Source organism: Xyrauchen texanus, chromosome 11 (genome assembly GCF_025860055.1).
Source record: "Xyrauchen texanus isolate HMW12.3.18 chromosome 11, RBS_HiC_50CHRs, whole genome shotgun sequence".
In the NCBI taxonomy this organism is placed as follows: Eukaryota; Metazoa; Chordata; class Actinopteri; order Cypriniformes; family Catostomidae; genus Xyrauchen; species Xyrauchen texanus.
Window position 1 is genome coordinate 43,488,304 of NC_068286.1, and position 13,514 is coordinate 43,501,817.

Below are 13,514 nucleotides of genomic sequence, written 5' to 3' on the forward strand. Positions count from 1 at the left end.
TGATCATCATCATTGTCTAAAGTTTAAAACTGAAACATTTTATTATACTAACATACTTTCCAGGACAAATAACTATTTTCCAGGACATTTAGGTATTTTTCCATGACTTTTCCATGATTGGAAATCTACATTGCAAAATTATTTCAAGATTTCCAGGATGCATGGGAACCCTGTTGGACACAAAAGCTCCTTCTCAAACACACACACTCACTGTCAGGGGGGCAGTACTGATCTTCTGTACAAGTCCATACATCTCGGGCCGCTCCAGAGCAGCTTCCAATTGCAGCATTGGTTAAAGCCTCTCCCACCGTAAATTGCAGCTCCACTTGCTTGGCCTGAAGATATGGGAAGAAATCAAATAAATAAACAACTGAAAATAAGAAATGTGAAGAGACCACATTATTATTTAATAGTTTCAATTTACTTAGATTATATGAATTCACTGCACTATAAAAACACATTTAATTCATTGTTCAGGGTTCCCACACTTTTTGAATAGGGTTTGCAATGAAAGGGATTGTGAAACAAGGCTAATAACAGTCATTTGGAAACTAAACTGGCCAAACAAAAAAAGTGCAATAAATGGTCTATAGTGGTCATGCAGTAAGGGAGTTACAACATCACCTCTACTGAATCCATGAGGCCCTGCAGGATTTTCTTCTGGTGAGGGAAATCTCCATCTCCCACTGGCAGAAACCCAAGAGTCTGGATGGCACGTTCTTTCATCTGACAAAACAAACCACAGCCAATCAGTTCCATACAAACCAAAAACCAAATCACTTAATTTCACTTCAGCAGTGTGAAAGTTCAATGATCAATGCAGAACCTCTAAGCTAACTGGATGAAAAATGCAACACAGCAATAAAACCATCACCCTCTCTATCACTATCCGAATAGGGGTGTGTGTTTTTTGTTTTACCTTGCCGGTCTCTTTGCCAGAGGGGATCCTGGCAAGCAGATTATCCACTAGACTGAGTTTGGTTAAGCCATCTCCATCTGTTGGTATCAGCAGCACGCTGTTCCGTCCAATCTCACCCAATGCAGTCACCGCAGCAACAGTCAACAAAGGAGCATCGCTTTCCAAAAATGAACCTACATGTTTAAAAAAAGAAAACTTTTGCTAAATTGTCCTCTGAAATAAAGTTTCAGGTGTTATTCAAGAGCAGAACATCATACCAATGGTTTTCGTCGCAATGGCAATTAGTTCCTCATTTTCTTTGGGAGTGGCTTCATTAGGCATCAGGCTCCGCCTATTACTCATGTACCTGCCCACCATGTAGCCCAGAGCCAAGATGGCGCCATGCTGAGTCTCAGGACTCTGATATACAGCCAAAGGACAACAACATATACATTATGGTCGTGAAGAGAAACTTCTGAATAACCTGTTTAGTATATAATATTTAGCATTGTTTTCTTTGTTTAAAAAAAAAAAAAAGACTATAAATCATTCATACTATCATTGAACTGAAAAATCTTTAAAGTCTTAAAACCTTTAAAGTCTTAAAACATTTGTCAATTAATGATCTATAACAAACATGAGTGTCTTTAGTTGTCTTGATCAGGTAATGGACAGCAGTTTTAAGTTCATTTCCAGACATAGTGGAGACAACCACGGCATACAGCTGAGCTGCCAACTCGCGCATGTCTTCTTTATTAGTGTTCATGAGACCCTGTAAAACAAACATAATTAATTGATCAAATAAATACATTTTTATACATAAGATACTTAAAGGTAGAGGAGATTACAAATGAGGGAATTACCTTTATCCAGTCGATTTTCTCTGCAAACATGGGAGCAAGTTTTTCTGGGCACACAGACACCACTTCCAAAAGAGAGTACATCACTGGAATACCTGATTTAGACAATCTATATGTCAGGTCACACAATATAATACATCTATAATAATCAACATAATCCATTTCCTTAAAGGGGTCATGACATCAATGAACCATAATACTTCATTTTAACATATGAGAGGTCTTAGTACTATAAAAACATACTGTAAGTTTCAGAACTCAAAACATCCTCCTCACATCAAAAAGAGCATTTATTGTAACCAAGCTGCCAAAACGACTCGTTCTCTACTTCATCCACATTGTGATGTCACACTGTGGTAGACATTTGAATCTGACCGCCTCCACTACAAAACATTATCCCCTAATTTATCTTATCACTTTCTGAGCCCAGCCCAGAAGCGTGAGCAGTGAGGTGACAAAGAAAGAGATCAGGTCAGTCAAGAGCAGAGAGCCAATCAGAACAGTGGGCGTTTACGGTCCAGTCTTAAAGGAGAAGCAGCACCAAAACAGTGTTTCTGATAGGGTCAGAATGAGGGTGAAAACTGATCATGTTTTACAAATATATGACTTTTTTTTGTGCAAAACAAACTTTAATATTATAAGTGAGCATCCAGCAACATATTAAAATAATAAAAGAATGCATGTAATGACCCCTTTAAGAGTGTTTTAAGTAAGAATATGAGCTTTTTGCATGAACGCACTGATTACTATTGAACTTATTGTTACATTATTATTATTTTTGCAAATTATTAATTTGTTTCTGAGTTACGCAAGTAGTATTTATTAGAAACTAGAGGTGGGGAGTATTTTGTTTTATTTGGAACTATTCTTTTCTGCTTGGTGTGAGATGGTCTTGACATAAACAGTATAGCAAAATTCCTAACAGTTTACACATTTTTACCATCACACTGTAAATACTGTCAAACCAACCAGTAACCAGCCCTATTAGAAACCATCATGTCTATTCTCCCTCACCTCCTACAGCTGACAGCAGCTGTTGAAGTAAGTCCATGTATACTTGAACTGGATTGGTCTCGCCTCCTTTAGAGGTGGAGGAAGTAGGAGCTTCATTGGACAGCAAAGACTGAATATAGCGTCCAATCAGAGGAGCGTCATCCTGCATGTCAATCGGGCTCCGAGAAGTGGGTGTGGCTCCAGCGCTATAAGCCAGACATATTCTAAGATAAAGAACTATCTGAGGAAACAAAAAGAGAAATACATTTGTTAACACAACGTTTTAATCAAGTAAAAAAAAAATATAGGCAGAAATCCACAGATATACCTCCCCAAATGTGGCAGGGTTAAAAGGCAGCGTGGAAGTACCAACTATGTATTTCGCAGGAGTCTTCAATCTCTGTGCAGCCTAACACACACAATATCACAAATAAGGTCAGCTACTATACTTAAATTAAGCTCAAACAAAGCTCAAAAATATCCTGTAATGGCAAATAAAAACACTGCACCTCTTCCTGAATGTAGCGGACCATCTCAGGGAAGGACGGCATAGGTCTTGATCCCTCTTTTTCTGTCGTCTTAGAAGGGAGAGACCTAAGAGCACGCCGGGCCTCACTAGACACTTCCTCACGACTATTAACACAGCCCAAGTGATGCATACGTTTTAATGATGGCATTTTATTGAAAACGTCAAAACACTAAAGAAACAAAGCATACTCTATATATATACACTCACGGATCTCCAGCAGCCAGCAGTAAGAGATATCTAGAGGCCACGTGATCAGGAGCAAACACTGTACTGGCAAACTTCATTGCTATCTGACGCACCTGCACCTCCGGCTAACACAAAAACATAAACAACAGGACATAACGTTACACAAAGTAAATTACTAGAATTTGTTATGCTGTAGCCAGTAGGGTTAAATAGTCCACTGAAAAGTGAGTGTCAAAAATTGAAAGGCCAGAAACATAAAACAGATCCTCTCAAGCTCTGTCAGGTTGGATGGGGAACGTCGGTGGACAGCCATTTTCAGGTCTCTCCAGAGATGTTCGACTGGGTTCAAGTCCAGGCTCTGGCTGGGCAACTCAAGGGCATTCACGGCGTTGTCCCTAAGCCAGCCTTGCGTTGTCTTGGCTGTGTGCTTAGGGTCATTGTCCTGTTGGAACGTGAACCTTCAGCACAGTCTGAGGTACTGAGTGCTCTGGGCCAGGTTTTCATTAAGATATCTCTGTATTTTGCTGCATTCAGCTTTCCTTCAACTCTGACCAATCCCCCATGCTTCACCATTGGAATATTATTGTGCAGGTGATGAGCATTGCCCGTTCTCCTCCAGATATGACGCTTGGAATTGAGGCCAAACAGTTCAATCTTCATTTAATCAGACCAGAGAATCTTGTTTCTCACAGTCTGAGAGTCCTTTAGGTGCTTTTTTGCAAATTCTAAGGGGGCTTTCGTGTGTCTTGCACTGAGGAGAGACTTCCGTCTGGCCACTCTGCCATAAAGCCCAGATCGGTGGAGTGCTGCAGTGATGGTTGTCCTTCTGCAAGTTTCTCCCATCTCCACACATGATCTCTGGAGCTCAATCAGAGTGACCATTGGGTTCTTGGTCACCTCTTACCAAGGCCCTTCTCCCACGATTGCTCAGATTGGCCAGGCGGCCAGCACTAGGAAGAGTCCTGGTTGTTCCAAACTTCTTCCATTCAAGAATTATCTAGGCCACTGTGCTCCTTCAGCGCAGCCGACATTTTTTTTGTAGCCTTTTACAGATCTGTGCCTCGACACAATCCTGTCTCAGAGCTCTGCAGGCAGTTGTTTGGTTTTTGCTCTGATATGCATTTTTAGCTGTGAGACCTTATACAGACAGGTGTGTCTCTTTCCAAATCATGTCTAATAAATTGAATTTGCCTCAGGTGGACTCCAATCAAAGTGTAGAAACATTTCAAAGATGATTCTGAGAAATGGGATGCACCTGAGCTAAATAGGTGACAATAACAAAGGGTCTAAATACTTGTGTCACTGTGATATTTCTGTTTTTTCTCTTTTATAAATGTGCAAAGTTATCAAAAATCTGGTTCTGTTTCATTCCTACTGACCGCCAGAGGCACTATTAAACACTACTGGATTATCGCAGTGCCAGTCGGTTTTTGCTTTGTCATTATGTGGTATGGAGTGTAGATTGATGTGAATTAAATTTTACAGCATTTTAGCATAAGGCAGATAACAACAACAAAATGTGAAAAAAATAAGGGAAAATAAGGAATACTATATGAATGCACGTGAATGCTTGGCTAATGCATTATGTTAAATGTGCATTGGCCTTTTAAGCTTCTGTGGTGGTAACAAACCTCAAGGTGTTTTAAGAAGGTGAAGGAGTTTCTTTCTGAATGTCTGTGCCAGTAACACGTATGTGTAATTATTCAGGTAACTTGCTCAGCAAGATTCAAACTATAAGCTTCTGTGGTGGTAACAAACCTCAAGGTGTTTTTAAGAAGCCGTTACAATGACATGAAAGGAATATCTTTTAATAGAAGACAGTTTACACTAATGTCCACTATAGCACCTCGTGCAACAGCTCTGAGAATAATGAACTATGGTCAGACACATTTTAGAATGCAACAAAGCATCACCAAGATAAACACATTTAAAGCCTTTGCACACCAAACATACATTTTCTCTGCAATCAACATTTTGTATTGAAATAATGGATTACTATCAAGCCATTCACACCTGGATCGAAGATTCGCACGTCAACAAAGCAAGGTCTTTTTTACAGTGAGAGCGTAATTTTTTTTTTTCATCCAGCTATGAAATGCCCTGACAAATAAAATATGAGTTCAAGAGTTCAGTTCAGAAGCGGCTGCATTTACCATAAAAAAAAAAAGTGTGCCACCTACCGTACCGGAGTAAAATTGCTTGTTGATTAGCACAACCCATTGTAAAAGCATTAATATGGAACATTCAAGTCACCTTCTATGTTAAATCGTGCATAATCGTGTCGCCTCCGGTGGGAAAAGGCCTTTAGTCCCAACATTTCAACTTACTCAAGAGAGTTAAAGGACTCACCTTTCCGATATAAGCAGCTACCAGCGCTTCCATTAGGTTCAGAAGTGCCCCGCAAAGGTTAGCATATGCTCCCACCATCATAGACAAGGCCTCCTGAATGGCCAATCGCACATCAGCCTCCTCCTGTTTCAATTCCAAGAAACTAGGTTAGAATTAAACAATAAGGGTCTGGCAGTAATAACTGGATGCCAAATGTTTAAAATACTTTTCAAACAAACCTTGCACATGGACTCAAAAAACTGCTGTACCAATGCAATGTCTTTCGTGAAAAGCTGAGGCATCCGACTATTTGAAGCATAGAGGAAAAACAGGAAATCAAGCATTTTAACTAAACTTTTCAGACTGTATTTTTCCCCCCATGATTTTAGTTACTTATAAGAGTTTTATTACCTTGAAAGCTTTCCAACTGCTGAGTATGCCATACATAGTAGTTTAGGATCCTTAAAAAACATAAAGGTCACTTTTAATTAGATACTTCAGAATATGCTTTAAATCTGAGTGACAACTAAAAACAAAAATGTCTCCTACCTCTTTATATTCATTAATAAGTTTGGTAAGCCCATTCAGTAACATCAAACCTAGTGGGTTGTTAGTCTCTGGACACCTACACATATAAAGATAAATTACAATCATGGCCAACCACAATGAACCCTTTTCACAGAGGTGTTATGACACGTTTCCGCCTTATTTAAAAACGTAAATGTAAATTCCCGATTTGAAAAATATTTTTTGTACATTTATAACATTGAACTTTGTATTATTTTACCATGGTGTAAGTTTTAAGAATCGAGTTCGCATAGCTGCGATGAGGCTTCTAACACATCTGCTGAGCCAGTGACAGAGATTTTGCCTATTTCTCTCCACTTACTGCTGTTATCCAGCGCTCTATATTTTTATCTTCCTTTGAAAAACCGTGAAAGTGTATTTGTTGATATTTTCTTTTGTTGTTGGAGCAAACGGGGGAGCAAAAATGTGTTGTGGTCTCCCATTCACACCCATTCGAGTTTATCCAACTATGATTCTACTTCTGCTCTGCAAATCCGGATATGTGAAAAGGGTCCATGTGCACCATTCCAAGAAATGATTCTAATAATTCCATGAAGCTTTCAACACCACAGCACTAAAACACTTGGTTTTAAAAATGGAGACACCATAGCAATCTAATATCAAAACAACAACATTTTTGAATTTTCTATGTAACTACTAAAGAAGTTAATTCACACTTACACCATACAGATATGATGCACAAACTGTAGAGTGAGAGACAGGAGTTTGTTGTTGGTGTTTGATCCAAAAAGCCCATCATAGACCACCTGAACACACAGATCATCATATTCACTGACATTCTTTGAACTTGCTTTTACCAAGAAACTTAAACACCTGCTTTTAGAATTACCAGATGATTGCTTCCTCCTCGATTAACCATTTACATTTAAAGCAGTAGTTTTCCCAAAAAACTAAAAATCAGAATTTTATATCCCTTTTACTTTAACTTAACTTCTTAAAAGGAATATTCTGGGTTCAATATAAATTAAGCTCAATCAACAGCATTTGTGTCATAATATTGATGACCACAAAACTTTGATTTTCTCCCCTTTTTCTCCCCAATTTGGAATGCCCAATTCCCAATGTGCTCTAAGTCCTCATGGTGGCATAGTGACTCGCTTCAATCTGGGTGGCCGAGGACAAATCTCAATTCCCTCCGCGTCTGAGACCGTCAATCTTATCACATGGCTTGTTGAGTGCATTACCGCAGAGTCCTAGCGTGTCCGGAGGCTTCACGCTATTCTCCGTGGCATCCACACAACTCACCACATGCCCAACCAAGAGTGAGAACCACATTATCGCAACCACGAGGAGGTTATCCCAATATGACTCTACCCACCCTAGCAACCGAGCCAGTTGGAGCACGCCCTGAAACTGCCAACCCTTTTCTTTAAAAAAAGCACACATCTGGGTTACAGTAAGGCACTTACAATTGTTTTGACCCCAAATATCCTTTAAATGTACTCAAATTCTTCAGAATTAAGCCATTAGCAGATACTCTTATTCAGAATGACTGTGTTTTAGTGACACATACAAGACTATTGTGATCAACCAATGGCATGCATGTAATTTAGAACATTATATGACAAGAAGTGCTATTGGTAAAAAACAACCACTAAAAAAACCTCCCATATCAAACTCCCAGTTCTCTTTCTTACTGTTTGTCTGCCCCTCTCAGTCCCTCTCAACATGCTTTTCAGCTGCATTTTCTTTTTGTCAAAAGTTCTCTGACCTGTATATTTGCAGGAAAGCATTCAGCAGCCAATCTAGAGCGGAGAAGATGAGGCAAAATCTTGAGCTTGACTCTGGTGCTGACTGGCTCATGCTTTAGTTCCTGTTTTACCGTGGCACCCTGGAAAACATCCATCATATTCAGAATTCTGCATAGCTATGATGTCTAAACTGATATTGGTCTGATCATGAGTTATGCATATACTTACTTTAGTTTTAAGTGGAATATCACCCAGGTACACTTTATACATTTTGTTGATGATGAGTTGATTGTTCCAGTCAATAATGCTGTGATACAAAACAAAAGAAAAAAAGATGAGTCTCAATATCAAGAGCTCATGGTGTAATTTGACATACTGTTGATCAAAGCCTCACCTTTGCTTGCTTTTTAGTTCCAGATCAGCTGCAGTGGCGACACTGTGTCTAGTGTCACTTGAGGCAACAACTAAGTGAATAACTGTTTCAACCTCAGGGACCTGCTCTGCCTCTATGAACTTAACAATCCCCAGCTTACACTGCAAACAGAACAGGTGTGTGTTACATTGACAGTCAGATATCTTAAAAATAGTTCTCATAAAATCATGGAATACCCACTAGCAAGTTTAAACAACGTAATCCAATCATGATGTGTACCTGCTCAAGTTGTTCTGGGGTCCACTGAGCTTCTCCGATGACTCTTTTTACAGCGTAAACGCTCATTCCTGGAGGAGGCTGAGGGAGACCCTGTGCAGCCACAGCTCCCCCTTGTGGGGAAGAGGGGGCTGGACGACTGGGAGGCTCATTTAACACAAACCTTGATATTAGATGAGAGAGAGAGAGAGAGAGAGAGAGAGAGAGAGAAAACAGTAGGAAAGAGTGGTTCACCCAAAAATTATAATTCTCTCATTTACTCACCCTCTTTCCATCGCAAATGTGTTTGACTTTCATCTGCTGAACACAACTGAAGATTTTTAGAAGACTATCTCAGCTCTGTAGGTCCATACATTGCAAGTGATGGCTGACCAAAACTTTGAAGCTTCAAAAAGAATATAAAGACAAAGTAATCCATATGACTCCAGTGGTTTAATCCATGTCTTCTGAAGAGACGTAATCAATTTTGGGTGAGAACAGACCAAAATATAACTTCTTTTTCACTAAATATCTTGCCATTTCAGTCTCTAGGCACAATTATTATTTCAAGCTTGATCACACTTCCTAGTGCTTAATGTATCCACAGAGTGCTAGATGGCACTAGAAAGTGTAATCGAGCTTGAAATCATAATCACAAATGAGACTGCTGAAGTCAAGGTTACTAGTGAAAAATCAGTTATATTTTGGGCTGTTCTCATATAAGATAAATTGGATCAATTCAGAAGACATGGATAAAATCACTGGAGTCTTGTATATTACATTTATGCTGCATTTGTGTGCTTTTTGAAGCTTCAAATTGTGTCACCATTCACTTGGATTGGTATAAACCTACAGAGCAAAGATATAGTTTTCTAACAAAAATAAAATAAATCTTTGTTTTTTGTTCTGCAGAAGAAAGAAGTCATACACATCTGATTTCTGGGTAAACTATTACTTAAAAGCAACCAATACCTTTACCAATGTAAAAATATCTTTAAAATTAAAATAAATAATAAAAAAAAAATCTAGCATCATCTAGCACTGTTGGTGGATGAAGAGAGTTTCCAGTAGAAATATCCAGAAAAAGTGCACAATAAATTTAAGGAATTATTATCATTATCCTTAACTACAACATATTAAGCTCATCTATCTGACATACCCATATGGCATCAGGAGTACATCAAGCATGAACTCTAGGAGAAGCTGTACGGTTTTGGGCCTCTCCGTTAGGACGAATGGGGAAGCTTTAGAAGGCTTTGATGGATATTTCATGTGATACAATATAGGAATCAGCAAGTGCATCAGACTAGTGGAGAGGTGGAGAGAGAGAGAGAGAGAGAGAGAGAGAGAGAGAAGAGAATATAGTTGAATACTGATACTCCATTATATTTTCAATAATATGGTTCATAGCCAACCTCACTAGCTCAATCAGCAGATGCTTTGATCAAAAACAACATACAGTACACTTATTAATGGTCAATTCCCTGCAGAGCAAGGTTAAGGCTATGAATATGATCTGCCCCTTGCGAAACTGTTTAGCATTAAACAGAGCTGAAACTAACCTGTCCTGTTGGGGCTGAGGTTTCCCCTCCATTGCTGTAAGTAGAGTAGGTGCAAGTTCACACTGTTTGGGCACCTCCAGCCTGGGATAGCCCATCTTAATGTAGATTATAGTAAAGTTCTGCAAGCCAAAACCCCCCCAAAGAGCTCAGTTCACACACAATAAAAAGTGAATGTGACACTTTGGCAGACACAAATTAATCAGCAACGTTGCTGGTGATGTTAATGTGTATGTGCGTTCATACCGTGACAAAAGATGCAGCAGCAGGATCCTGATACTGAACCAATAGTGTTTCCACAGGCAGTTGTACCTTTGGCCGACTTTTTATCCTTTTGTTCAAGTGTACCAGCAACTCCATAACCTGTAAAGGGCAACAGCCATATCTTCTTTATTGTGCATACTTTAGCCACTGTTCCACTTATTTAAGATGTGTCTTTCGGTTCACGTCTGTCATCCAGACTTTTAGCTCTGTTAATACTAAGGCGACTGAAGCATCATATTGCATTGCTTTACGTATAGGACTGAGTTTCACCACCTCTCTAAAAAGGCTATGAAAGTCCTCATCCCCTTCACCTCAACTTACTTATGTGAGTGCAGGTTTTCCACTTTGACCCTGCTTAAAATCAAATAACAATCAAGGCTGCAGGTGGAGGAGGATTTACATGAATTATTTTCTACTGTGCAGCCCCGCATCGGCAGGGGCTGCACAGATGTGTGCATCTTTAAAAAAAAAAAAAAAAAAACATAGCGGAACATAGCCTAAAGCAATACTAATAATAGTATTACTACAACTACGTATAGAAGTAGCCTAGTAGTACCAATAATAATACCCTAATTAGTGGTTGAGCAGGTGTTGGGGGGCCTCACTTTCACCCAATTTGAAAACCCTTGCTATATACGGTTTTCTTTTTCTCGAACACTTACTTTCTTGCGAACTCCTTGCACACTGGACAGTTTGAGGAGTACCGGGGGCAGGAATTTGGATATAATATCCTGCAACTGCTCATCTGTTTCAGCATGGCCCAAGCGCATAAACACACGCTCCAATTGATCTAAGATGAGGGAAACAAAGAAAAAATGAAAGGAAACCAGAGTAATAGAAAGAAAGCATGCATATGAGTGGTGGAGAGCAAGAGTTAATCACAATGAAAATGAAAGGACCTCTGGTGCCCTTCATTTCAAATGGATCTGAATGGGAATATTTTCTCAAATGCTTACTGTATAACCATATTATTTACATATTATTTTGCAAACAACTGCAATGCATCTATTTCCCTAACATTTGATTATATTTCACCAGCTCTCTGTGCAAATATCACTCATCAATTTGCAATAAAACTATCTTACAGGCTTGCAATGCACAACAGGTAATAATACACATTGTAAATACAGAAATATTGTAAATGAAGGCTGGTTCGTTAGCCTGTGTGCTGAATAGCCTGATTGCTAACTAACGTCACGCATTTCATCTTTTATTTACTTATTTTAGACACTGTAAATGAATGACAGCAAGTGTTAAACAAGTATGAGATTCAGATAAGTGCGTATCAATCTTTGAATGTTATGTTCTCTGTTTCAGACAAACCCAAGAGTACTTTCATTTTGAAGCATTACTGAGCATTGGGCCTCTGTAGCACAAACTAGCCGGCTAGCTGCCAAAGTGTGCTTCACTTTACAAATTCCCATTTCCATAACTTCCGATAAACATACAGCGAATGCGGTGAACTTAATATTCATATGAATGATCTATAATGAAGGGGATATCAATAACTTACTGAGCTCGTCCTGTGCAGCCATGTTTGAAGTCACCACCAGAAACACAGCCACTCCTCTATCATACAGACCACAGCTCTCTCTCTCTCGCTCTCTCGCTCTCTCTCTCTCTCTCTCTTTTACTATTCAATTTAAAGTACTTTATTGGCATGATTGTGTTTACATGCAATATTGCCATAGCATTAATACACAAAACAGATAATGACAAGACAAATAATAATAATAAAATAGTAACAAATAACAATAAACAGAGAATTAAAATAAGGTTCCAGGCAATTAATAAAATCAAATAAAAACTTTAATAACGGTATACACAATACAATATAAAATAAAATAAGCCTTCAACATTATGAACATAAGAAAATAAAAAATACTGTGACTGAAGTTAAGTACATTAAAGCAGTGATTGGTTTCTGAGGGTGTGCATCTCAAAAATGGATTTTGCTGCAACTGATGCATGATTGTCCTCGCCCAGTGACACCTGCATTTGATCTGTTTCTGCTGAACTGGAAAACTGTGGCATGAGGTTTGAGAGTTTGTGGAGGTATTTCTCTCTCACCTCTATACATTTTACACAATGAAAGAGAAAGTGTGTTTCTGTCTCGACCTCACCCGTGTCACAGTGAGCACAGACTCGTTCTTCCTATGGAAACCATGTTTGTCTGTGTCTGCCTTTTTCTATGGCCAGACTGTGATCACTGAGTCTGTATTTGGTGAGGATCCGACTCTGTTTTGCGATAACATTCCAGTTTGCTTTGGTTTTTACTTTCATTTTCCCAATGGTCCAAATATACATTTTTGCTTTCTTTTATGATTTGGTTTAGTTCAGCAGTGCTGGTCTGAAACTGGTGTTTGTTAGTTGTTAGTGGGTTTGTGAGTTTCAGAGCCAGCTGACAAAGGGGACTGGTTTTAGGCTTCAGCTCTGTGTGAATTTAGATGTGTCCAAAATTTGAGGGATCATTTTTCAATATGTATAATTAGGAGGTATCTGCCTAGTTCGGCCCGGCATGCATTAGTAGGTGTTCTTCTCTGAACTCTTAGAATGTTTGTACAGAATTCTGCATGCAGGGATTCTTTGGGGTGTTTGTCCCATCTAGAGAAATCTGCCATACTGAGTGAACCCAAACCTCACATCTGTACAGAGCAATAGGCATAACAATACTATCAAAGATGTTACACCAGATTGTTACAGGAATGTTTATTTGGGTAAATATATCCTTAATAGCATAGAATGCTCTTCTAGCTTTCTCTTTTAGTGCATTCACTGCCAGACCAAAACCCCCCGAAGCACTGATTTTTAGATCAAGGTTGTCATAGTTTGGGGTGTGTTATATTGCAGTGTTCCCCAGAGTGAATGTGTATCTGTGGTTTCCTGTAATCTGGCTCTTTTCTGGAAGATCATAATAGTTTGTTTTTTTTCAAATTGATTGTCAGGGCCCAGTTCTGACTGTAGTTCCAACACTACTATTACTACTAATA

The 13,514-nt window shown here is 39.0% G+C and overlaps 1 protein-coding gene across 1 annotated transcript in view; it reads right to left on the bottom strand.

The window, feature by feature from the left end:
* The window catches only part of LOC127651823 (proteasome adapter and scaffold protein ECM29-like), a 30,072-nt gene extending 17,960 nt beyond the window's left edge, over positions 1–12,112 (bottom strand). Inside the window, exons 1-24 of the mRNA XM_052137851.1 lie at positions 12,038–12,112; positions 11,187–11,314; positions 10,507–10,623; positions 10,264–10,382; positions 9,861–10,007; positions 8,726–8,885; positions 8,468–8,607; positions 8,302–8,380; positions 8,094–8,213; positions 7,043–7,128; positions 6,344–6,419; positions 6,206–6,255; positions 6,034–6,100; positions 5,816–5,938; positions 3,488–3,591; positions 3,261–3,384; positions 3,080–3,160; positions 2,773–2,992; positions 1,762–1,853; positions 1,536–1,670; positions 1,177–1,318; positions 920–1,092; positions 625–726; positions 212–335 (exon numbers count right to left, since the gene is read on the bottom strand). Coding sequence (XP_051993811.1) covers positions 212–335; positions 625–726; positions 920–1,092; positions 1,177–1,318; positions 1,536–1,670; positions 1,762–1,853; positions 2,773–2,992; positions 3,080–3,160; positions 3,261–3,384; positions 3,488–3,591; positions 5,816–5,938; positions 6,034–6,100; positions 6,206–6,255; positions 6,344–6,419; positions 7,043–7,128; positions 8,094–8,213; positions 8,302–8,380; positions 8,468–8,607; positions 8,726–8,885; positions 9,861–10,007; positions 10,264–10,382; positions 10,507–10,623; positions 11,187–11,314; positions 12,038–12,059 — 2,731 coding nt within the window. The 5' untranslated portion in view covers positions 12,060–12,112. The remainder of the gene's footprint in view (positions 1–211; positions 336–624; positions 727–919; positions 1,093–1,176; positions 1,319–1,535; positions 1,671–1,761; positions 1,854–2,772; positions 2,993–3,079; positions 3,161–3,260; positions 3,385–3,487; positions 3,592–5,815; positions 5,939–6,033; positions 6,101–6,205; positions 6,256–6,343; positions 6,420–7,042; positions 7,129–8,093; positions 8,214–8,301; positions 8,381–8,467; positions 8,608–8,725; positions 8,886–9,860; positions 10,008–10,263; positions 10,383–10,506; positions 10,624–11,186; positions 11,315–12,037) is intronic.
* Positions 12,113–13,514: the final 1,402 nt, after the last annotated feature.